This window comes from Pichia membranifaciens (genome assembly GCF_001661235.1).
Source record: "Pichia membranifaciens NRRL Y-2026 unplaced genomic scaffold PICMEscaffold_5, whole genome shotgun sequence".
NCBI lineage: Eukaryota > Fungi > Ascomycota > Pichiomycetes > Pichiales > Pichiaceae > Pichia > Pichia membranifaciens.
The window spans coordinates 1176739-1201277 of NW_017566986.1; the positions used below are offsets into that span (position 1 = coordinate 1176739).

The 24539-nt window shown below is 47.5% G+C and overlaps 13 protein-coding genes across 13 annotated transcripts; 5 read left to right on the forward strand and 8 right to left on the reverse strand.

Moving 5' to 3' along the window:
• Positions 1–2473: 2473 nt before the first annotated feature.
• PICMEDRAFT_171951 (hypothetical protein) lies at positions 2474–5570 on the reverse strand. The gene has a single exon (XM_019161502.1). It carries the CDS (start codon positions 5217–5219, stop codon positions 2829–2831), a length of 2391 nt encoding a protein of 796 aa, XP_019016513.1. The 5' UTR covers positions 5220–5570; the 3' UTR covers positions 2474–2828.
• On the reverse strand, positions 5373–6227 carry PICMEDRAFT_74162 (hypothetical protein; the record flags this gene model as incomplete). Its single annotated transcript, XM_019164693.1, has 1 exon — positions 5373–6227. The coding sequence occupies one exon, from the start codon at positions 6225–6227 to the stop codon at positions 5373–5375; it is 855 nt and encodes a 284-aa protein (XP_019016514.1).
• A 323-nt stretch (positions 6228–6550) lies between these two features.
• PICMEDRAFT_17875 (hypothetical protein) lies at positions 6551–7723 on the reverse strand. Its single transcript, XM_019161788.1, has one exon. It carries the CDS (start codon positions 7691–7693, stop codon positions 6743–6745), a length of 951 nt encoding a protein of 316 aa, XP_019016515.1. The 5' UTR covers positions 7694–7723; the 3' UTR covers positions 6551–6742.
• A 198-nt stretch (positions 7724–7921) lies between these two features.
• PICMEDRAFT_17876 (hypothetical protein) lies at positions 7922–9931 on the forward strand. The gene has a single exon (XM_019161789.1). It carries the CDS (start codon positions 7962–7964, stop codon positions 9846–9848), a length of 1887 nt encoding a protein of 628 aa, XP_019016516.1. The 5' UTR covers positions 7922–7961; the 3' UTR covers positions 9849–9931.
• Positions 9795–10373, forward strand: PICMEDRAFT_171961 (hypothetical protein). The gene has a single exon (XM_019161503.1). It carries the CDS (start codon positions 9994–9996, stop codon positions 10315–10317), a length of 324 nt encoding a protein of 107 aa, XP_019016517.1. The 5' UTR covers positions 9795–9993; the 3' UTR covers positions 10318–10373.
• Positions 10308–12736, reverse strand: PICMEDRAFT_79119 (hypothetical protein). The gene has a single exon (XM_019164966.1). The coding sequence runs from the start codon at positions 12485–12487 to the stop codon at positions 10430–10432; it is 2058 nt and encodes a 685-aa protein (XP_019016518.1). The 5' UTR covers positions 12488–12736; the 3' UTR covers positions 10308–10429.
• Positions 12737–13483: 747 nt separating this feature from the next.
• PICMEDRAFT_24149 (hypothetical protein) lies at positions 13484–14434 on the reverse strand (the record flags this gene model as incomplete). The annotated part of the gene is made up of 1 exon (XM_019162338.1): positions 13484–14434. A coding segment is annotated over one exon (951 nt), but the record flags the coding sequence as incomplete, so codon positions are not given.
• Positions 14435–16049: 1615 nt separating this feature from the next.
• PICMEDRAFT_26165 (hypothetical protein) lies at positions 16050–17267 on the forward strand (the record flags this gene model as incomplete). Its single annotated transcript, XM_019162436.1, has 2 exons — positions 16050–16258; positions 16337–17267. Coding segments are annotated over 2 exons (1140 nt in total), but the record flags the coding sequence as incomplete, so codon positions are not given.
• A 255-nt stretch (positions 17268–17522) lies between these two features.
• PICMEDRAFT_74168 (hypothetical protein) lies at positions 17523–18440 on the forward strand (the record flags this gene model as incomplete). Its single annotated transcript, XM_019164694.1, has 1 exon — positions 17523–18440. One exon carries the CDS (start codon positions 17523–17525, stop codon positions 18438–18440), a length of 918 nt encoding a protein of 305 aa, XP_019016521.1.
• Positions 18441–18515: 75 nt separating this feature from the next.
• Positions 18516–20415, reverse strand: PICMEDRAFT_17879 (hypothetical protein). The gene has a single exon (XM_019161790.1). The coding sequence runs from the start codon at positions 20376–20378 to the stop codon at positions 18603–18605; it is 1776 nt and encodes a 591-aa protein (XP_019016522.1). The 5' UTR covers positions 20379–20415; the 3' UTR covers positions 18516–18602.
• Positions 20416–20537: 122 nt separating this feature from the next.
• On the reverse strand, positions 20538–21034 carry PICMEDRAFT_172054 (hypothetical protein). The gene has a single exon (XM_019161508.1). It carries the CDS (start codon positions 20859–20861, stop codon positions 20610–20612), a length of 252 nt encoding a protein of 83 aa, XP_019016523.1. The 5' UTR covers positions 20862–21034; the 3' UTR covers positions 20538–20609.
• A 179-nt stretch (positions 21035–21213) lies between these two features.
• Positions 21214–23376, reverse strand: PICMEDRAFT_25035 (hypothetical protein; the record flags this gene model as incomplete). Its single annotated transcript, XM_019162376.1, has 1 exon — positions 21214–23376. A coding segment is annotated over one exon (2163 nt), but the record flags the coding sequence as incomplete, so codon positions are not given.
• A 350-nt stretch (positions 23377–23726) lies between these two features.
• On the forward strand, positions 23727–24392 carry PICMEDRAFT_74171 (hypothetical protein; the record flags this gene model as incomplete). The annotated part of the gene is made up of 1 exon (XM_019164695.1): positions 23727–24392. One exon carries the CDS (start codon positions 23727–23729, stop codon positions 24390–24392), a length of 666 nt encoding a protein of 221 aa, XP_019016525.1.
• Between the last annotated feature and the right edge of the window lie 147 nt (positions 24393–24539).

Here is a 24539-nt window from a genome sequence, read left to right on the forward strand (position 1 = left end):
CACAAGACTAATATGTACAGACTGAGAAGCATAAGAATCAAGCTACACTACACGAATAGAAAAGTACAGCACTCTTCTTTCATTATGCTCAGTAATGAAGAAACCACAAATTTGTTTGAAGCTTCTCAACCTTGTGACGGCTTGAAGAAACGTTCCATCGAAACAGAAGAGGAAGAGAGTACTGGACTATATACCCCCCAGCGCAAGGCTGCAAAGCTAGAACCAACAGTGTCGTTGGTAAGTGACACTAGCTTTCTGTCCTGCTCTTTTGATGAGGTGTCTCAAAAACTCAAGTCTATTTTCACCCTCCTCGGGGATAAGTTTCACGATCAAAAGGACGTGTTTGTGTCGCTGACGGATGTTTTGAACAATGCTAGCCAGCCACCGGAGACTATAAAACCAATACCAGCTCCATTTCTACCTCTACGTTTTGGAGCTTCGTCTTCAAGAAGTGACTCGTTGCCGCTGAGCTCCACTGCGGTGAAAAACGTTTCACACTCTGCATTGCTGTCGGAGAACAAGGAAAACGTGCCTGATTTACGTGTATCGCTACCGACTTCGTCTCCAATGAAGCTGGAAACCTCGTTGAACAGAAACCGACAGCAACGGAACTTTGGTACTTTGCACATGGCAACGCAGGACAGCCAGACATCAACCAATGATGCTAGACACGTGAAACCTATAGTGTTGAGCCCCGAACAAGAAGTGGTGGCAGAATTAGCAAGAAGAGGCAACAATATCTTTTACACAGGTTCAGCGGGGACAGGAAAGTCTTTATTGCTAAAAAAACTTATCAAGAATTTAAAAGAGCAACACCCCGCCGACGCAATCGGAGTTACTGCATCCACGGGCTTGGCAGCCTACAATATAGGTGGAATGACCATCAATTCTTTCACGGGGATTGGCCTTGGAACAGGTAAGCCGGAAGAGATGGTGCGCAATATCAAGCGGAACAAGAAAGTACGTGACCGTTGGGATAGACTTAAGGTTTTAATCATCGACGAAATATCTATGATTGATGGTCAGTTGTTGGATAAGCTTGACGCTGTAGCAAAGCGTCTCCGAGATGCATCCAAGCCTTTTGGAGGTATCCAGGTCATTTTTTGTGGTGATTTTTACCAATTGCCGCCTGTGTCCAAAAACAGCCACTCCACTTTTGCTTTCGAAAGTAAGTTTTGGAAAGCCAACATCCATGTTCAGGTTGTGTTAAAAAAAGTCTTTAGACAAGAGGGTGACAAACAGTTTTTGCAGATGCTCCAAGAGGTAAGAGATGGAGAAGTTTCAGAATCGACGACCAAAAAGTTTCGTACCTTGTCCAGACCTCTATTGTCAAATGATAACCTTATACCCACGAAACTATTTCCTACAAGAAAGGAGGTTGATATAGCCAACAATAATATGTTGAAAGGACTCAAGGGCGGTGCTATATCCTTTACTGCAATAGATGGAGGAGGCCTGGCACACACACAACAAGGACAGAAGATGTTGGAGTCTTTTTTGGCACCCAAAAATGTTACCTTGAAAGCTGGAGCACAGGTTATGATGATAAAAAATCTAGACGAGACGTTAGTCAATGGATCATTAGGAACAGTCGTCGGGTTTTTGAACAGCGATACCTACCATAGCTACACAAGTTTATGTCAGGAGCTTGATTCTGCTGAGCAGGAGGATGATTCTTATGGTATGATGCGATTGTTAGAAGAGCCCAACGATTGTCTTGCAGACTCGATATTCGACTTTTTAGGGGAAGTCAAAACCAGAATACAAGAGAAAATTGCTTGTGAGTCTAATGAATTGGGTGACAAATACAAGCCAACACTTGTCAGCGGGGAAGATGAAACTTCAAGGAATGATATAGAGTTGACAGATGCTAGTATCCAGGAAATACCACAACCGATGGAGTCAGAACCAAGTGCTTACGAAAGCTCCAAACTAAGTATAGAAGTCAATTCACTGGAGAGAAAAGATGTGCGCCTCGAATGCATAGAGAGAAAAGAAGAGCTATTGAAAGCCTTGAAGCAAAATGAAAATCCAGGTAATTTATTACCTTTAGTCTGCTTTCGACTCTCTAACGGATCGTCTCGTACGATCCTTGTTGAGAAAGAAACTTTCAACATTGAGGATGATTTTCACAATCCTATTGTTTCCAGAGTGCAACTTCCACTTATGCTAGCATGGGCGTTATCAATCCACAAATCACAAGGTCAAACATTGAAGTTTGTGTCTGTTGACTTGAAAAAGATATTTGAGAACGGCCAAGCGTACGTGGCTTTGTCCAGAGCAGAACATCGGCGGGGTTTACAAGTGCTTAATTTCTCTCCGCAGAAGATTAGAACAGATCCAAGAGTGAAAAAATTTTATGCTAACTTGAAAGATGCTGAATCTGCACTTGAGCACATTGATAGCCCGAGCGGTGAAAAGTCATTTGACAGTGATATCTTCAATAGGCCCACTGGGTTCCAAACTCAGGTGAAAAACTTGCAGGAATTATCTGCTAGTCCTGAACGGTTTGCCAAATTTGAGAAACAGTCCAAAGGAATTGCAGAAATGATTCAAAATCTCAACAAGAACAAAGATAAAAGAAATAAAATAATGGATTCCGGCCAGGATAAAGCTAAAAACAAAAAAGAAAGGCTCGACTTGAAGAAGGATCAGAAAAGTAAGGTTCCAGCCGATATGTTGATGTCCGAGGACGAAACCGACAGCTTTGAACGACTATTTGAGGGGAGATCGTAATAATTTTTTGGTAGGTCATATAGAAACGCCATGTGTATAGGGTACATTATATAAATATGTAGAGTTACTAAATAGAGATATGCTTAACCTACTCAGTTTGCGCCTACAATCCAGCCTATAATATTTTTCCCTAATTCAGAGCTGTCTGTATTTAACAACTCCTCTGCTGATGACTTTAGTGATCTTTGCAAACGGGCCTGAACGTCTCCTAGAGACGTTTCTATCGGAGTCGAAGACTTTTGTTGAACTTGCTGGCTAATATCACTACTTGCCATCATTTGCTCTTGTTGTGAGTTAAGCATCTGCCACTGTTCCAAAACAATGGTATTAAACTCAGTTGGAGTTAGCAACAAGAGCTTACCCAAAAGCTTCATCTTATTATTAACAGCCGAAGATTCGGAAACATTGTCATAATCATTTTTTGATAACTGGAAAAATAAAAACCAGTTCTCACTCACTAGTTCGAAAAGTCCTTCAACTTCGTATTTTCTTGTAATCGCAAAAGCTAAAAGCTCAAAACCAAGATCAAATGAGTAGGAATAGTCCATCGCTGAGGAAAATTCCAAACACAATAATCTAAGCTTTACAACCAACAGATTGGTAGGATCATCATATGATTTACCTTTGTTCAAGTATAGGCTATCCTTACTGACTTTGTCCATGCCATCAATTAGTAAAGCCAAAAGATAATAAAGGTCGCCTGGATACATGTATGCATTTTCATTAAGCTCGAGAATTCTCTTGATGATAGCAAGTGGATCGTCGACTTCAAAGACGTTTTTTGGAGTAATTGGTACTCCTGGCTTTAAATAAAACTTCCACTCTAACAACTTACTGTTGGCCTCTATAAGTGAGGATAAACGATGCGCATCTCCTGAAGTAGAGCTAAGCAGCTTTAAACAATTGGCACAATCTTTAAGGGATCCTATTTTCGGATCGCAGTTCCTTGCCTTCATGTACAATTGCCAACAATGCTTGGCAATGATATTTTCATAGTTATCTTTTAACAAGTGGTTAAAGCTAATCTGATAGATGTTCGCTATCACCGAGTACTGCTTCATTCCAAGCAATTTTCCAAGTATCACCTCACATAATTCTTCTATAGATATTTTGTTGAAAACTGATGTTTTTTTGAATGTTGCATAAAGCGAGCTCAAAAACAACGACCATTTCTTGTCGTTAGTTTCCACTGTGACTTCATTATCGATGAACTTCACTAGCTCAGTATACTGTACACTTTTGTTAGAGTTTTCTAAAGTCATTATGTCAACAAATGATAGTTCGTTCGAGTACAAGATCTCTCCAACGTCAATGACGTTCAAAATCGAATCGATCGTTTTATAAGAAGCAGAAAGCTTGTGAGAAACTTCACTTAACGTCAAACCAGATAGATTTTCAGCACTAAAAACATCTGGACCATCTTCCAAAGTGAAATATTTGAGCAACGTCAACATCTCTTTGGAGTAGACAAACACTTGTAAAACAGCCCTTGGGCAAAGATATATTGTCGCCAGGATTGTGCAGACAAATGTTGCCTTCACGGTATATTCCAGGCTGTCCAATGCTAGCAACAACTTGTCGTGCCTCAGTAAATATAAAAGCACCTTATAGTTATTAATCAATTTTAAGTGATCTGCTTCTTTGATGCACTTGGAGCCAAACTCCTGGAGCCAGATGTTTAAGGAGTTCCAAGCGTCTATCCCTACGTATTGGAAATACGGGATAAGAACTTCGTTAATTATTCCTGAATCTTTTTTCTCCTTTGTTATATGTGTCATGATCAATTGCACTTTCTCTTCTGTTGGAAGTAGGTTCTCGTAGTCTAGCAACGGATGATCGTATTCGAGCGTTTTTGACAATCTGCTCATAGGGCTGTAAAACCCTTTGATCCAATCCAATAACTCCAAATCTGCAAACCTGGAATGCTTTATAGCACTGATTAACACATCTGTGCAACGAAAACTCCCCAAGTCATAGTTGATTCTAAAAATAAAGCTCTTCATGCACATGCTGAAAAGTTTGGCGTCAGTGATCATGTTCCCATCATCTTGAACGCTAAAGTTATATCTGTGGGTTTCTGTGGTGATTGACTCGTACAGTTTTTCAACCATCATTTTCTTCTGCTCTAAAGATAGTCCAAGTAAATTCGTGATGGTGGCAGGTACTTCCGATTCTGTGCCCAAGATAGACGAGATGTCCACATCTTCTCCTTGCTTGTGATTTTCAAAATCATGTTGTTCTTTCACCTCAAGAAGTGATTCCACACATTTGACAATTCCCTCATCACATAACAGCACTGGAAGGGAGACAACCAGCAATCGCAGGAGGAACTCCACTGTCAAACCGTCGGTATTTAGAAACGGCTTCACTTTGGCCAGGCGTTCCGTAATCTCCTCGAGGCCCTGCGAGCTGGAAACCACGTATTGGGCGCCGATCACTAGATCAATAATGTTTTCTAGTTCGAACATCTTGTATACAGACATATATATCTATATCAGTACGAAATGATAATGTCTGGTCTGATCTTCACCTTTGTGGAACATATAGTGTGCCTGATGAATGAATCAAATCGGCTGGAAAAAAACAGACACTACACGCCAAATTTATCCCCGCCTCACGGGCTAACATGGCCCCATCTACAACTCCTCAGCTGGCCCTTCTTCCTCTTGAGAACATGCCAGGAAGTGCTGAAAGTAGTTGGTATACAAGCCTACAACAACTTGGTCATTGTTGATGCTGTCATGAAGTCTCACCTTCCTTGAGACACGGCCCACGCCTGCGACCTTGCCCAACCGGATCCACCTTAAGCATTTCGGACACTTGGAGTAATAGCATTTTAGCTTCCCCGGGCTTTGTCGATACACTGCATCCGGAGGCGGGAGGCCAACGTATCCGAAGCCGCTGACATTCAGGATCCCATGAGCTAAACACATGTGCTCCTCAAACCTTTTCATCGGCACCCATCTCTTAAATGAACACATACGACAAAGGTATTCTATATGTGTATGATCGCTTTTGCTATGCCGGGAAAACCTGTGTGTCATGGCGTTTTCCTTTATGCTTTTCTTCCTCATCAAATTGTAGTTCTCCAATTCCGAGTCGGTTGCACTGTCGGGACAATTCAAGTTTATTTTGAAGTGGTACTTTTCCTTGTTGTCCTGCAAGTACGCTGGCTGTAGTATGTGATGATGGAACTTCTGTGGATTGAGCCTGCTCTCGATATGATTGGATTTGGCGCTCATTTTCCAAAACTCGACCTTTCCAAAATCTTTGACTGTCCTGTAGTACTCTGCTGCCAATTCTTCATCTACAGAAGGAATGTCAGCGTCTTCAGTGCTGACATAGCCCTGCCGTGCAGCCGGCCTTTGTTTCTTCCCCTTTTCCGAGACTACGGAGTTTTCTTTCTCTTCAAAAACTTTGTCGTTTTCATTATCTTTCAACGTTACCGCCTTGAGCCGGTAAACAATGTCGTCAATTTGCCCCAAATCCATGGTGCAGCTTGCTTTGTTAACATCGCTCAGCCAAGTCTCGATGATTTCTTTCGTTTCATCTGCCATCTACAATTAGTTTCTTAATTTACTTCTCGGCTCTCCAACCCACTAATTTACAAGTTTTACCTGAGGCAGATATTCACAACAGTTTATATGTAGCAATGTTATTCAAACGTTACTGGTATGGATTGGTGGATAGACACTCCACAGCCAGTTGGCCCGTTGTTCAACCCCCAGGAACATGAAGCCAACAGAGATTGCCCATCACTTTCCCTCCCTCCGAAATCTGCTGCGCCACAGCCCTAAAACAAAGGGAAGTTTGCATTGTATGTTGAAAATGTGAAACTGCTATATATTAATACCGTACTTAGTCAGTTTTATAAACTATCTTGTAAAAAACCCATCTAAAAGAATAATAGGTGCCTTTGGGCGGCACAACGTCGTAAAAGAATCCCCGAATGAAACCAAACTACACCAAAGCATGAATGACAAAAAAAAGTGGCCCACCCATTACATTATATAACTGCGTACCCGCTGGCATAACTGACACTACTATCACGAGAGGAGACAACGCTCGAGCTTTGTGCATACCCGTTCCACTTGAGTGAATGTTTTGAAGTTTCCGAGATCGAATCTTGCATCATCAACATGAGAACGCCCAAAGGCTTGGCACCACAAATAGTGTTATCGGTGAGGTACATGTAGTCCTTGAAAGACCGGTAGGAGCCCGTGGATATTGTCTTCATTGCAGCTCTGTCTAAAAACTCAATGCTTTTGTATATGGGTAGTTGGGAATTGGAAGGGTGCTTGCTCTTAGAGATATCCTCTATATCAGTCAAAGTGCCAGTAGGGGTGTATGCAATATAGGAGAACCTCGAACCCCAGTGACAAAAGTCAGTGCTTACGATGAACGCATTCGACTTATCTTCGAAGTAAGGTTTCAAAGACTTGGCTACCCTCTTTTCAAAGTTTTCATCCGTTGCACTAATCATGATCGGAATAATTTTCGGGTGAATTCCAAGGTCGTTGGTCACCTTGCGTAGGAATGGCATGTGCAGTTCGAAAGAATGTTCGTCCTCATCCACCTCAAGACTCATCTTTTTGAATAGTTTAGGGTCATCTTCAATAAGTTCGTTGATGACATCTTTGTCCACCTCTAATTTCCCAAGCGGGGTATCATAGTAATCGCAATCAGTTGTTAGGACGCAGCCTTTGAAGTAGACATGATGTGACGGACCCATAATGAAGACTCTTTCAATTCCTGTCGGATCCAACGTGCCGTATGTCTTACCCAATATTGGGCCAGAGTATGAGTATCCCGCATGAGGTCCGACCACAACTCTGGCACCAGGGACTCTCTCAGTGGCGGAGTTCAAAAACCGTCCGATTTGAGTTTTCAAGGTCTCTGGATTCGAAGTATACCAGGTTCCGGCATGAGATGCTGAGCGTATGACAGGTTTTGTCATCTTTGTGTTTTTCTTTGCTGAAAGAGTCGTTTTTGTGGTTCAATCCAGAAAGCAAAAGATGTTAAGGAGGAAAGATTAAGGAACGGAACGGACCTCAGGAGATTAGAGTCAAAATGACGGAGCGAGTGAAAAGCGAGTGAAAAGGAAGAGGCGGCGACAAAAAAGTTCTGGAATTTTTTTCTCTGTTAAGGAGCATTGGACCAGTTGATTTTTCCGGAAAGAAAGAAATAGTAGAGATACCATTTGACTATACCGTGCAGAGCAAACAATGCGTTTTATTTCAAGAACGTCCGTGTTTGTGTTTGCAAGGCGGTTTGCTTCAGAGGTGAAAACTGGTGCAGAAGCGGTTGAGTTACCGTTGACATCGACCCCGTTCGAAGGAAAAGAGCTGGACAGAAAGGAATACAGATCTTCTAAGCACAAGATCACTCAATCTCCGTCTGAGTACAGAGAATCGCATGCGATATTCTTAAAGCAGAACTTAGAGCGGTGGATATCAAACCAGCAGACTTTCCCCAAAGGTGACGAGAACGATTTTGAAATTTTCAACAAGCTTCACCACAACCCAATCAGGAAGAACGTGCCCGAATACCCAGAGTCAATCTCCGGCCTCAAATTCCAGGAGTCTACGGAATCGGATAGAGAAAATGTGCTAAGCTATTTCAAGGAGTTAACCAGATTCTCTTATCCTAAGAAGGAGAAGTTTATTGCCAAGGCGATCAAACAGGTGTATAAGAAGTATCGCTCCTTGAAGACGGTGCAGGACGAATACCTTTGCTACTCTGTGAAAAAGAACAATGGTGAGTCTGTCACACGTTTGCTCAAGAACAAGCCAATCTACTACCAGCGCCCATCTACGTATAGCACCTTGTTGGAGATGACTTCAATTTTCAAGAATTCGAAGAATAGTCTTGCCTCCTTGAGATCCATTACTAAACGCCTAGACAACAACAACATCCCTATAAGCAACGAGTTAGTGTACAAGCTCTACTACATGCTACCTATTGATGCAAGCAGGTTCATGGTCAAGCAGTTGGAAGACAAGATGGACGTGCGGACTCTTTTGAATGACGTGCCGTACTTAAGAATCGAGAGTTTTGACGAGATGAAGCAGAAGTTGCTTCTTGACGAGGTCAAATTCACTTACGCGAGCTATATCCAGTTGTCTAAGCTCATGACCAGGGAAAACCGGATTGCCGAAGGATTGAACTTCATTCAGCGGCTTGTGTTCATGCATAGATTGGAGTTGCCATTATCGCTGTGCAAGTACACTGTCGACCTTGTTCTTGCCCACGACCCACACCTCTGCGTTCCGTTTGCCGTGAGCATGCAGCGGTTCACGGGGTGCTCCTTGAAGATGTATGCGGCGTACAGGGCGACGGTCTTGTTGCTCGCGTCGAAGGTGTTGACGAAGGAGACAATCACATTGTTTAAGCTTCTTGTGGCCTCCAGCACCTGGAAGGTGAAGATCTTCACTAACGAGCTTTTGCAGCATATCTCCGAGTCGGACAACAGGGGGGAGCTTCTTGAGTTCTTTGCCTCTAGTATTGAGGACGCCGACCATGCGGAGCTCAAGAGAGTCTTCCAGACGTTCTATGCGTCGAACGACATCGCCTTCAAGCCAGGGTTTGACGCCTCCTTCTACGAGCCGATTTACAGGTTGTTCCCCACATACAAGAAGTTCGACATCATGCGCACGGAGGTCTTTAGCGACAACAAGGACCTCCGCCAGCAGTGGGAGGCCACAATCGTCCCTTACGCCAGTTCGAACAAGCCCTTGTTCTACAAGCTCTGCAGAGAGGTCGGTGCCACTCTTGTCGAACGCGGCGAGTACGAGAAGGTGGTCCCCTTTGTCCAGTACGTGAAAAACGTGCACGACTGCAACATAGAGTACGACACATACCTCGGCCTATTCCTCAAGCTCGTGTCACTTGACGAGCCCAACACTGCGCAGGTCCAATTGGCAATCCTACTGGCGCACTACGTCAACCTCCGCCGCACGATGATGGTGAAGGCTTTCCTCGACAAGTACCCGACCACGGACGAGGTCTTTGCTGCGCTGGAAAACGACAAGGCGTCTAAAAACCTCGACCAGGCCTGGGCCCTCCTTGTAAAGGAGACTGCATGGCCCCTCGATGGCCCACCAGCGCTCTGAGATTACCCCCACATAACTTGTATAAATCACGCATGTACATACATCGACAATACTGTAAGCATGCTTAAACGTCAAGGCACCACTAGCTATCACCGGCTGTGCCGATAGCGCAGCTTGCGTATGCTGGCGCTGCATCCATAGACGGATGTCCCTGGCCAGACATGCTGCGCAGTGCGTGCAGCAACAATCCGGCCGGGGTGTCGCGGCGGGGACAAAGCCTCGTGATCGTCTCTGCAGCGGCGCACGGAAGCTCACGACCTGGCGGCCAGCCGTTCTGGTGTCAGCCCTGCAGACCGTTGCGGATGCAGGGGGGCATCCAGCCGTTGGCGACGGAGCAAAGTGGGTGGTGCTGAGTGGTACTGCTGAAGGAGAAAGTGGCTTTTCTTCATTGCTACAAATTACACACAATAATACACGTTCAAACAGAGGGGAGGGAGGAAAGACGAGGAAGAGAGAGATAGAGAGATAGAGAGAGAGAGAGAGAGAGAGAGAGAGAGAGATATTACGGACATTTTTTTTCTTTTTTTTTCATGCTTGGGCTTTGTTTTTATTTTCAAAATAAATAGAGACGTCCATGAGGCTCAGACGCTGTTGTCGGCGTTCGGGTTGCCAGGCCTGCTGCTGCTGCCGCTACCGCTGTTGTTGGCGGTCGGGTTGACACTTTCGCCGGCCACGTCTGCCGAAAGGCCCTGGGCGTACTTCTGGGATGGAATCGCCGACGAGGAGGCTGGTTGTGAGTTCTGAGCGTAGTAACCGCCGTAGTAGTACGACTGGGATGGGTTCAGCTGCGACTGCGAAGGCTGCGACTGGTGCGCCGAGTTGTAGTATGACGGGTACATCATTGGTGCGACGGAGCCCGGTGCATGGTTGGAAGTGGCTGCAGTTGTTGCGTTAGACGAAGGGTTTGTAGCATCGGTGGCAGTGGTTGCTGAGGCAGCTGAAGTGGTGGCATTGTTGTTATTGCTGTTGCTGTGGCTTGGGTTGGTGCTGCTGGCAGGGTTATTGACGCTGCCCGGGCCGCCGTACACGTGGGACTCGGAGTGGTTAGAGCCCGAGAGCTTGGCGGAGCCGGTGGGATCGACGGAGTCTGCTCCGTCGGCGGCGCCGTAAGCAGCGTTGCCGCGGCCGTCCGTGTGGGCGTCGTAGCGGTCTAGGACTTTGGAGCCGTCGTTAGGGCCCTTCGTGGTCTTGGCTTGTGGGTTCATTTGCGCATAGAGGGCGGCGTCGTTAGCTACGCCGTGGCTAGGCTTCGGATTCAAAGCGTACTGGCCCATCTTCACTGTAGGAGTGCCCTGCTGGATGATTTTCTGGATGTCCTTGACAAACAAGGGGTACAGGGAGTCGGCAATGCCTTCTCTCTGGGCCATGATCAGGGCTCTCTCAAAAGGTATCCAAACACCCTTGAGATGCATCGAGCCGATCTTGACTACGTACCGCGTCTTCTCGGCCTTCAAGATCCCGTCACGACGGCCTCTGGTCATCTTGGCCACGTTCAACAACTTGGTTCCGTTGATCATGTTGTTATCTGCTCTCCGAACCACGGAAACGCCGTTCGCTTCGACCTGGTAGCAGAGGGTCTTTTCGTCCTCCCACATGGTCGTGGTGATCTTAGGGCGGGAGCCTGGGGGCTGGATCTGGCCAGCGTTGGGACTTAACTGAAAGCCGCTGGAGTTGGCGTTTGACACCACGGTGGAGGTGGATCCGTTGTGGCTAGGGAGACCACGTACGTTCTGAGACTGTGATTGCTGCACTTGGGCAGGGACCTGTTGTTGCGGCTGTTGCTGGCCCTGGCCCTGGGATTGTGGGTTTGGCTGGCCCGGGTTGACGTTCATGTTCAAGTTGGGGATGTTGAGCGTGTTGTAGTGTTTTTGGAGGTTGGAGATCTGCGGGGTGGCCGCGTTCAGCTGGTTGTTATAGTCTGGGTAGATCGGGTAGGTGGCCAGCGGAGAGCCCGAGGGGTAGGTTCTGTAGCCCAACTTTGAGTTTGGGTAGCCGTTGTAGGACTGGTACATCTGGGAGGCGTAGGAAGACATGGGGTCCAGCATGTTCTGTGGCTGGGAGTAGTAGCCGTAGGCGGAGGAGTAGTTGGACTGTGCCTGGCCTGAGGGGTTGCTGTTGGCCTGTTGTTGTTGAGACTGTGACTGCTGCGGTTGTTGCTGTTGCTGCTGTTGCTGCGGCTGCTGCTGCTGCTGCTGTTGCGCCTGATCCTGAGGACCCAGCGACTGGGGCTGGCTCGACGCCGAGAGCGGGTTGGCCGTTGCGGCCTGGGGGGTTGTTGAGTCCTGGATGTAGGAACTCGGGTACATGGCGCCTGTGTAGGAGACCGGGTTTGTGTAGTTCTGCGGGACGCCCGAGTACGACGAATAGGACGCGTTGGACGGGTAGTAGGACTGCTGCTGGCCCTGGACCGGAGGCTGCTGCTGCTGCTGCTGCTGCTGGTTCGACTCCAGGGCGCCCTGCTGCACTTGCTGTGTGTCTGGGTTTGCCTGCTGCTGTTGCAGATGCGCCTGCTGACCGGAGGGCGCCTGCGACTCTGCAGCTGCCGCAGCGGCGGCGGCGGCCGCCGTCTGCGGTTGTCCAAGCTGCGAGGAGTAGTACCTGTTCTGGTACGAGCCGTTGTAGCCCTGGTTGTTGTACATGGCGGTGTGGCGGCGGTGGCGGCGGAGAGGGAGGACGGGGACGAGCTGCTGAGCTGAGCTGCGCTGAGCTTAGAAGAGGGGACGAAGAAGGCCGGGGGAGGGGGGCCTGTGCTGCTCAGAGAGAACGCCGGATCTGTCTTGTGCTGTCTGCAGGCTAACGGAGGGCCTGTGCTGCTGCCCTCCACCCCCGCTGTCCACCCTCCGCCAAACGTAAACAGAAGCAGAGGAACACGACAACAACGGTCTGTGTGTGTCTCTGCAAGCCAGGGTGTCTGCCACCCACCACCCGGCCAGCCTGCCTCGTCCAAACAGCCAGCGCTGCAGCTGGAAAAGACGCACGGCATGCAGTCACAAACTCGCCCGCCCGCGCGTACCCCCCGCGCCCGCAGCCGGCCGCGCCCTGCTGCGTCTGCTGCGTCTGCTGCGTCTGCGGTGTCTGCGGTGTCTGCTTCTTCTGCGTCGCTGGAACACCCGCGGACCCGACGCCGCAGACGCAGACGCAGACGCAGACGCACGCCGGCGCAGCAGACGCAACAATGGCGTGCGGGGGACATCTCTGCTGCCGCAGCAACGTCGGCGATCCCGCATGCGGGGACAAGTGGCGCGGGGCGGGTGGCGCATGGGGCGGGTGGCGGGTGTGGCGCATGCTGGGAGAGACGGGGACACGGCCGCGACAGGCGCGGTGCAACAGGCCCCCCGGATGGGTGGTGGTGATCTATCTATGTTAGGTTATACATGTGTTTTCCACCTATGCTAGGTACGGGAGAAGAGGGCGTAGACGAGGGTGTAGCCGTGGTCGATGTCAGTGGTGACGTGGTGGTGCAGAACGTAGTCGGACTGCAGGCCGGCGAGGGCGGCGTCGAGGGAGGCCGGGAGGTCGGCAGAGGGCTCGGCGCACACGACAAGGGCGAAGCGGCCCGGACGCACGGCACGGAGCACGCGGAGGACGATGGCGTGGAGGCCCAGGCCGTCGGCGTGGTGGTCCGGGGACGGGGAGAAGTTTGTCTCGAAGGACGCATAGGACCAGCCGTTTTCCGGGGTGACGTGGATGGTGTAGTAGCGGTCGCCGCGGAGAATGGTGTTGGAGGAGAAGCCGCAGGGGGTGAAGGCAAAGGCGTCGTGCTTGGTGTCGGAGTCGCAGGCAGGGTCTTCCGGGACAATGCGGTCGAGGCCGGAGCGGCGCAGCAGCTGGGCGCCGACGACGTGGCCGACGTCCTGGGTGTCCGGGTTGGAGATGGCGGCGTGCTGGGCTGCGGCGCTGGGCAGCTCGAACTGGGCGGCGCTGGCCGGGTCGAGCTCCGTCATCAGCAGCTCGACGGTGATGTCTGCTGCGGAGCTGCGGCCGGCGCTGCAGCCGGCGAACTGGTTGGTGCCGTTCGTGTACAGGTGCCACGTCTCGTCCGGGGCGGACCGGCTGCTGGCGGCCGGGCCCGGGGGGCTGCCGAGCACGTAGGCGTTGCTGGTGGCGCTGTCGAAGTGGGTGTTCAAGCACGCCAGCTCGGCGTCCCAGCTGCGGTGCACTGCCTGCTGGCGGTCCGGGAACATGAAGGAGCGGTGCGAGTAGAAGACGCGGTAGATGTTGCGGAACTCAAAGGCCGGGTCGAGGCAGTAGCGGTGCACAAGCTCCCGCAGCTTCTCGAAGCAGAGCAACGTCGTCGTGGTGCCGCACGTCTTGAGGATGAGCTTGTTGCGGTAGACAAACAGCGACGACTCCGAGAGCAAGTACGCGTCCAGCTGCTGCGACGACACCTTGGACAGGATCTCGCAGTGGACGATGCCGAGCAGCAGCTCGATCTCGTGCAACGGGATGGCACGCAACCCGTCTGCGGGCCAGCCCGCCGGCAGCTCGCAGTCTGTGGGCGAGAACCACAGCTCCAGCAACTTCTCGGGGCCCTCGAACGCGTCCGTGGAGTCCAACTTCACCGAGAGCTCGTGGTCGATGTAGTCCAAGTCCCGGTTCGAGCCTTGGTACTCGGCCACCTCTTGGTGGGACTTGAAGACGATGGAGGGGGTCATGGTAGTGGCGGTGGTGGCGCACGGCGGATATTAGCCAGGTTCGAGAGATTCGCAGTTGTTGTCACAGTCACACTTAAAGACTGGAAAATCACCAGACATAAGCAAGCTGTTGGTTCGATGGATGCTGCTAGTGCGTCGGTTCGGCAGCGGGTAGGTGTCGGACAACTAGCCTGTGTGTAGCGGGTCCGTGCGTGGAGGGCTGGGGGTGCTGGTACGTGAGCTGACCCAGTGCAATGGCGTGCAACCGTGTCCCCGGATGCCATCTGCTGTGCTGCGCTGTGATGGATAGATGTGTGCTGAAACTGACGGGAGTGTGCCCGTGGCAGCGCTGCCGATGCCAGCGCCTGGAAAATTTTTCCGCCGTGGGGCCCCGGGTCAGCCTTTCGGCCTGCTGCCCGGCCTGTCCTGCCCCTCCGGCTGACGTTCCAGCGGCTCTGCCGGCCACGCCCACCCGGGCTGCGGGTGAGGGTTTCTTGCTCCTGCCGGGAGGGGGGCGTTCAGGGTGTGCAAGAGACGCCGTCCACACAGAGATGCCGTGAACCACGGCGAAGTGGTCCACACAGCACGCCTCTGCTCTTATCAGCGTGCAGCAGCAGCTTATCTAAAGTCGTCGGGGGGTGCTACAGCAGTCCTGGGGCCGCCCCCCGGCAAAACGCCTGATCTGGGGCTGTCTCAGACCGGCGCTGTCCGCAAATGGACGGGGGCGTATGCAGTTTGCCGCGGTGTGGCTAGCAGACGGGGCGCGCCATCCGTGCACCAGCCGCGGGCAGGAGGCGCGTGCGTTTCTGCTACTACAGGACTACGGTGAAGAAGGCGACGGAGGCGAAGGAAGTGGTGGTACAGGTAATGTCCCCAGAGCATGAAGTATCGGTACGACGGGAAGCGTGAAGGATACGATAAATCCGGCTTTTCGTTCTGGAGACAGAGACGTGTGTCTGCGGCGGGGCGGCGCCCGCAGGGCAGCGTCGCAGGGGCCGGGGCAGGGCCGAGCTAACGGCACAGCGCAGTGAAGAGAACCTTCGGCGCGCAAACGGCCGTCGAATGGCCCGCCCCTTTCCACGTCTCCGTCTCGTGGTAATCAAATTGGAGAAGGAGGGGGATGAAAAGAAGGTGTGTGGGCGGGTGTGTGCAGAGAGTAGAAATGTATGTGGGGGCGACGCTGGTTTTATAGTTTTCACTGAGCATGCGCTGAGCATTTACCCGGCCGGGGTGGGCGCAGGCGCGACGGGGCGAGGGGCCTCGCGGTGCGAGAGGGTTTCACACGGATACAGGACACACGTAAACGCAAGAGGGGTCAGATGACAGGAGAGAAGACAGAGAAGACAGGAGCAGGAGCAGGAGCAGGAGCAGAAGCTACCCACCACGGAACAGCAGCAGCAGCATGGCTAAGCACAGGAGAGCGACCCGTCACAGCGCCGACACGCCCAAGGAGGCGGTCCCGGCGGCCGTCTCTGAAAACGATCTCAACGACGCCTTGACAAACGCCTTGGAGAACAACGGCGAGGAGGACGGCGAGGAGGAGGGCGAAGACGGCGAGGAGGACTACCGGCCGGATGTCGAGCAGGACGCGAAGGACGAGGACGTGTCGCTGAACAACGAGGACGAGGACGAGGACGAAGAGGAGGAGGCGGACGGGGACGAGGACGAGGACGAGGAGACGAAGCCGGGCAAGGCCGAGGACGGGGAGAACGAGGACGAAGACGAGGACAACGACGAGGACAACGACGACGACGCCGCCAACAGCGACGGCAACACGTCCGGCACGAGCCTCAAGCGGAAGCTCGCAGCCGCTGCGCGGCGCCACAAGCACTCGAACCTCAACGCCGTCAACAGAAAGCGCCAGCAGCTGGCCTCCGTCGGTGCCGACGGAGACCAGGAGGACAACGCCTCCCCCGTCGTGAACGACGAGTTTGTCACCGCAGACGACCCGAAGGGCGACACGAAGATCACCGAGCTGGGCGTGCTCAAGGGCGGCAGAGAGTTCCGCGTCAAGACGTTCCGGGTCCCCGGACGCGGCGACAGAATGTACGCCATCTCCACCGACGTAGCCCGGTTGGTCGGCTACAGAGACTCGTACTTCTTGTTCCAGAAGCACACAAACCTCTACCGGGTTCGCATCGACGAGGACTCCAAGATGGCCTTGATCAGCAGCGAGTTTCTCCCCGTCACGTTCAAAACCAGAGCCGCATACTTGATCACCGCCCGCTCCGCGTTCAAGGAGTTCGGCGCTAGAATCATCCTCGACGGCAGACAGGTCATCGACGACTACTACGAGGACAAGGCCAAAGAGGAGGGCGCCATCGAGGGCGCCTTGATCAACCCGGTCCTTTCCAACGACGGCTACACAAACTCTGTCACAGACAACCAGACTCTATTTGAGAGACAGAGAAACATCGCTCTCCTGCTCTCCAACAACAACATCTTGGAAACAGAAACAAGTTGGGTCTACGACCACGCGCTCAAATGCCGCCAGTTCGACTCAATGCTTTTCTACGACCGTAACGAGCTACTCAAAAAACAGGTCCAGAGAGACATCTACACAAACTTGAACTTCGTTCCCAACATAACGCAGCCAACAAGATGCAAGATGTCGCAACTCAAGCCGGAAAACAACGAAACAAAGAGAAAGATCATCTTCGACACAGTTATTGGCGGAAGCAGCGTGGTGGCCACCGGCCTCTCCGACGTCCCACTCGATGTCTTCGACGGCAGCGTTTCCGAAGACGTGAAGAAGGCCATTCTCGAACAACAGCAACTCGAGAAATCTCTATAGCTTCTTGTCCTCTCCTATGTAGAATAACTCTGTAAATTAGAAAATTGATAAAAAAAGTCAAAGTTAAGCAAGCGAACGAATAAACAGCCCGCGTCGGAGTTCTGTCGATCGCCAGTCCATGATTCTGGAACTTCTTCCTCTCCATGTAAAATCCGTCGAGCTTTTCCCGTTCATCCCATGAATCTGCAAAACGTTCAAGTACTTTTATCTCCTCCCAAACCAAGCCAATAACCCAAGCACTCATAAATGGCCGAAAGTTTTGTCACCTCCTCTAATGAAATCACGCCTACCATGTCTGTGCTTGCAGGATCCCTCTCGGGCCTTATTGTCCGTTTCGTCATCGCCCCAATCGATATAGTGAAAATCAGGTTGCAACTCCATCGTGATCCACAGAAATACCGCTCGATACTGTCAACTGTCAAATCTATCCTGCAAAACGAGGGGATTCGAGCTTTTTGGAAGGGAAACCTCCCTGCAGAAATGATGTACGTGGTTTACGGAGGTGCCCAATTCACAGCTTTTGCAACGATATCAAATCTTGCAGATTCAATGAGGTCGAAGTTTAACATGAAAAAGCCACAGACAGAACTCGGAACCACATTACAAAACGTCGTAGTGGGAGCTTTATCCGGGTGTAGTGCAACATGCGTCTCGTACCCTTTAGACCTGCTACGTACCCGTTTAGCCTCCAACGAAACCAAACGATTCAAATCTTTGGGCAATGAAATCAAACATATCTACAACCTTGACGGTTTTCGAGGGTTTTTCTCCGGAGGCCTTGTAGGTATCAACTACGTTGCTCTTAGCACTGGTTTCTCCTTTGGTACTTATTCATACATCATCAATTGTGACAAAAAAGGCTATTTTGATTTCTTGAAAGATCACAATCTCATTCTAACTCATGCTGGAGGAATCTCTTCAGTGGCCGGACTTACTGCAGGGGTGGTTTCAAAGACATTGGTGTATCCGCTTGATCTAGTCAAAAGAAGATTACAGATGGGATGGGGGACTAGCATGTACTCGGTGTTGAGAAATGTGATCAAAATAGAAGGAGTTTCGGGCCTTTATAAAGGCTTTATTCCTGCTGTGTTGAAAAGTGCTCCTGCTACGGGAATATCCTTGTTCTGCTATGAATTCTTCATTGGAGTCTTTAAGAAGTTTTAATGAAAGCAGACAACATCAAAGTAAAGTTATGATGGCATAATGGCTTTGCATGGAAATACTGATAAATAGAATTACAATCCAGTTCAATTCTTACAATTCCATCGAGACTCGTCGGGATATTAATATACAGACTCTATGACAATATACACAGAAAATAATTAATTAGTATAGATAATCGCTCATGTATCCCTCATCGCCAAACATTCCGTTCCATTTCTCGAACTCGACACCTAAATCACCCTTAAACCTCTTTTTCATTTCAGAATCAATAAGCTTTGCGTAACTCCAATCAAGAAAATCTTCCATGTTGTAGCTATATTTAGTAAAGTGCTGAGTGAAAATCTTGACTAGAGCAGAGACATTCGGATGGTAGTGATTAATCATAGCCTCCAATTCCCATATAGAAGACCCAAGAGCTTCCGTTTTAGAAGGATCCGTTTCGTTTTCATCAAATGGATCGACATAGTCGGCGTCTTCCTCAGCCGTAGTGGTCGAATGAATCAAAAGCATGCATGTGGAGTGTCCGTGTTTTCTGATCAAATTGTATATGAAGGGAATGACACAAATTATACTTGATGGAGGAGCAGTAAGACATAATCTTGCTAATCGCTTGATAAAGGATGCAACTATTGAAGCCGGAAGATGTGTAGAAGACATGAACAAATCTAGTAAACGGAAGAAACGTGATTTTTCATTCAAATGAAGTAGTTCCGGAGTGAGGATGGCGTAAAGGTTGGTGTAGAAATTTGGATAGTCAAGGTTGTATGATTTCATTAATTCCCAAAGACCATTCAAGGCCAAAATGGATAAAAGACCATCTTTAGTTTTGATTCCCAATGTGTATGAAGCAGTAAGAAAATCCATGAGCTTTTGGGCATCACCAAAAAATGGTATGATTCTTTTATGTAATATAGCTAGTGCCGATGAATATTCCTTTTTGCCCAAGTGTTGTAAATTCAAAGCTCCAATCCATGTTTTTTCAAAATTGTTTCGGAAAGTGTTTACACTGTACATTGTATTTTGAGGTGCATTCTTCACCCAGACAGGAATTTCGGTGATTCCTTCCTTATTTTCCACATCATACACAGGTGCAGACTTGGTCAAAGCCACCAATTTCGAAAATACCAATCTATGTCCAATTTCTGATTCTCGAAGATCTTCCTCAATATGAGGCAGTTCACTGAAAAAATAGAACTTTAGGTCCCAATACTTCTCAAAATAGGTTTCTTTGAATTCCAGAAGCAAATAATCATTGGCACAACTATCTTCCTCATTGATGCTCAATTCGTTACCACTCAGTAATAACATTTGGAGTATTTTACGATATCTCGATGTTGGGAAATACGCTTCATCAATAGATGGACCCAAATATTTGGCCTCATCTTGAATCAAGTTCATGAGATTTTCAAGGGCGTCAATCTTTAACGTAGCTATGCTTTCTGTGAAATGTTCAATAGACCATAGGTCAAATAATTCTTTTTGAAAAGATTCATATTTTGATATTAGCCACTTACGCACTGTTTCCTCTTGTTCTGAAATCCCTTTAAACACTTTTAATAGTCTTTTACTAATCAAGTGGCTGAATATTTTGTATAAATAGTAGATCAAACCTCTTGCTATGTTCATGAAGTTACTGGCCATTTCCCGTTGATTCTCATCATTTATCTGGGAAACCACCATGTGCAGGCTTTTAAGCAATCTGACCAACTTGTTATAGTTTTTAGGCGACTCTTCAATGCTTTTTCTGATAAGCTCAAATTCCTCCAATGTTCCAATTTCATTCTTGCTTTCTTGCTTTGTCGATTTGCTGGCAGATCTTTTTTCTTTTGTCGAAGCCTTGCTAGGAACTTTCACTTGCTTCTCTGGTATCTTCCCTTTTTGCGAGGTAGATTTCGCCTTTTTCGTCACCATTTGTGGCGTCCCTTTTTTAGCTGCCATTTTGATCGAGCTGTCGTCAACGGTCACTAATTGTCGTAGCTTTGCTCACTACTTTTAAGAAGACAAAGTTTTGGATACTCTCTGTCAGAAAAATTTGAACAAAAAAATTCCAAACGGAAAAAAACCTCCTTGCACAGCCAACTTTGTTTTTGAAAAGTTCGCAGTGAAGTAAATAGAAACGCCGGCTTTCTGAAAAAACTATAAAAGAAGCTCTCTCGCTGTCTTTCTTTTTCAATCTCTACAACCTACATCCGTCGGCATTCTTTTGAATGTCGTCATTTCTTCGTATGACCTTCCTAGTTTTTTACTATACATGATGAAAACTAGGTGTTGTCTGTTGACACATCCGGCATCCCTCTTCGGAAGTGCTGTCTTTATGGCAGCCGGGATGGTATGGGTGACTGCGTTTGGCACAAATTTCTTGTTACATAAAACGACGCTTTCATTTTGTACATTCTGACCCCCACTCAATTCTTCAGCCATAATAAGCTGTTGAACAGGAATGGTTCATACCCTTTTCCGAGAAGTTCTCGGAATTGCTTTTTTTTCATAATAAAATTACTTTTTTCATGGATATGCACGTCTCAGGTAGGTGGTGAGATCTGGTTTTAATATAACTGGAAGAGTATCTTACTCATCTGTATGGATTGTGCTAAAGCGAAACAGATTTATCCTTTTTGGGCTGTAAGCTATAGAAACTGTTGATTGCAGAAATTCCACCTGCAATTTTCACAAAAGGGGCTTCTGTTTCAAGAGGCTCTCGTCTAGCTTACATTAGAATCAGCAAAGTTTACTTCAAAACTGTAAATTATCTATAAACGCCTTGCTACTACTCATCATCGACATTGATTTCGGGGATTTCAAAATCTGATCCAATATCTTCTTCACTTTCGTCCCTTTCGGAAAGAGCAACATCATCATCGGCAGCCATTTCTGTCTGTTCTGCAACATCATCTGCGAGTGATGATTGCGGATGATTGCTCTCTTCCTTCAACTCATCTTTTAACCTTTTCAAGATATCTGTAGCCTCCTTCTCATTGCTAAAGACTTGATCTTCGTCTTCGGTATGCTGTTTCTTGGTTTTTCTGGTATCCACTAGAGAATCGCCTTCTGCAGCTCTTTTTTCACTTACGGAACCAGGGATTGGAAACTCACCTTTCTCAAATTTTGCAGCTTCCTCCATTTCTTCTTCTTCAGTGTGAGCAGCTTCATTATTTTCAAAACTTGAACCGCTTATTTTCTTTTGCAATAAAGGAAATCTAGGATTGGTGAGCAAACTAAAAATAGGACTTTGCGAACCGATCAGATTGGCAACCATAGGAATGATGGAGATACTGTTGTTTGCCTTACCAGGGAATAGTAAAGCGTTTTCAAGTAATTGGAGGACCTGTTTTCTTTCTACTCCGTGCTTACCCATCTTTGCTGCATTCACGTTAGCAACTGCATCAATGATGACAAAACGTAGAACCAAACTTAACTTACCAGGAGATAGCTCACATTTTGTTAGCAACACATTGAAAAATCTTCTCAACACATGTAATGTTGTTGCAGAAGGTGGATGTTCAAAGAGTTGCTGATGCGACAAAATGTCTGACAATGAAATCGCAGATTTGTTCTTCGAGACCTTTTTGCGACTACCGTTGCTGACGTTGTCCTTAGCAGTGTTTTGGTTCTCTGTCGGAATAGTTGGCTCTCTTGTTTCTTTCAAAATCAGCGCAGCTTCTAGCAACCTACCCAACACTGTCATATCATTAAACCTTTCTGTTAGTGAAAGGTATGATGAAGCGGTCTGTAAAATACGGTTGATAAGTGATTCTTGTTCGTAAACTGCCTTTTTATCAACCTTGATTTTGCCTCTGTAGGTCTGCACTGGAATTGCAGCATCAAGTAAAGCCAAAATGTCATACATGTGAGGATACAGTTCTCCAGGAAACTTTTCGGCAAAAGCTTGTAGTATTTTGATACCGGAAAGTTTAGCTTCGGAAACAGATTGTTCAATCAATTCACGCGTAGCTACATCACGAATATCTCTTTTCACTGGAGTGTAATTAAGGTTGAGCCCACCGAGAATTTCTGCAATGGAGAGGTAATTACCAAAAGGAACAGTGATTGCGCTTGGTGTCGTAATTTCAATGTAGGCCAACAATAAATCACTCAAAATCTCAATCCTTTGGGAGACCTTGAAGATTGCAATTGGAGTTTCATTGATGTCAATAGAAAGGGAACCAAATATCAGTTTAGAGTTTGCCATGTTTTCTGGTAATTTAGGCAAACTGTCAAACTTCACAATATATTCAGTGTCATTTGAAAGTTCCAAAAAGGCTTCGTATATAGAGATCACTGATTTGAGCTCCAAAATAACAGCATCAACGTTCTCTTTCCAGGAACTTGCTTGCTTCTCTCTTGAAAGGATGAATGATACCAATGCTAAGGATTTTAATACCATAGAGCGCAGATCAGAACCTATTTTGGACCAGTTATCGCCGTTGTTCAAAAGGTTTTTTAACGCAGTTTCCAACTTAGATCCAAAAGGTCTGAAAGTAGTGGTATTGGTAATCAAAAGCTTGGCCAATACAGGGATTGCGCTTTCAGGAATCAACACGATAGTTTCGATAAGAGATCCGATGATGCCAGGTAATTTTGGGGTAAGAACTTCTCTTGTCAAGGTAGGCTTCCCTCTAATTTGATCAAGAACAAAACCAAGACAGTCTGCTGTACTTCTCAAAGTCACGAGCTCTCTTTGACCTGGGTTTTCATAGTTTGCAATGAAGCATTTGGAATCCAAAATCTTAACAAGGGCCGAAATTACATTGGTGGTATGGTTAGAGAGTAAAAGCACTGGATGGGTCAAACTTATAGTTATAAGTTTTGTCGCCTTCCAACGAATAAAGCTATGGTTCGATTTCAACAAGGTGGAAATTCTAGTCAATAAAGTCTCTTGATTTACAGCTGATGCCGAATTGATTATGGAAGGATTGGCCAATAATTTAAGCAAAAGCGATAATGGCACATCTCCTAGAGCATCCTCTTGAATGTAAGGCAAAATAGTCTGTAAGGTTGGAATCATCTTTGTCCAAAGCCGTACCTTTACTTGATTGTACAAGACCTCCTGAATCCATGAACTTAAAGGTGAAAAGTAGTGAAAAATTACCAGATCGAAAAAAAAAAATTGGAACATGTTGATACCGTTTCTCTGGTCAAGTGCGCTTCTGCAAGGATGATAAAAAATGTTTCACCATAAAAGGAACTTCAAATCAAAAAATTTGCATCTCAGAGCTAGGTATTAAGCATTTAAATTTACTGAAATCTCTTTGAAGCTCGCTCAACCAGAAAGTGCAACATTTGATAATGTCTGTCGTTGCAAAACAGAACCTGTTGAATCAGGTTGATGGTTCAGCAAGTTTTCAGTTCTCCTCCACAAAGGTCATTTCTTCCGTGACCGGTCCTATTGAAGTTACCAAAACCCGGGATGAGATACCAACTCGAGCTCATCTTAGTATATCAGTAAGGCCAGCAACTGGTGTGCCAACCACCAGGGAAGCATTTCTTGAAAGCAAGCTGAAAAAAATAGTGTCTTCAATGATAAACATGGAACAATACCCGCTTTCAGAAATACAGATAGTGGTACAAGTCTTGGAGACTGGGGAAAGGGAACAATTTACTTGCAAAGAGCTATCATGTGCAATAAATTCTGTTTACTTAGCACTTTTGAATGCTGGAATATCGTTGAAATCGAGTTTTCTAAGCTCATTTTGCATTTGTAAAGGTGACAATGTTATTGTGCGTCCCACAAAGGATGAGCTAGACACTTCCACTTCACATCATGTTGGCGTGTATTCCATAGTTGATGGGAAGGCTGATGAATTGCTATACAGTGACTCCCTTGGCTACACTTCTGAGAGTGAGCTTTTTACTGCTCTTACAGCAATATCGGGGGATGTAAACAAAATCAATGAAACCATAAGAGATGCGGTTCTCAACTCTGTGGTAGAAGACTATGTCTGGAAATTTTGAATAGTTTATGTATAAGGAAAGAACTGTAATACTATATTAGCCTCACGTCAAATTCAAACTACTTAAAAAATTGAAAGTTTAGCTCTTTGGCGACTGTATTAGAGTGAATAAAAATTTATAGAACAAAGTGTAGAATATATCAGACAC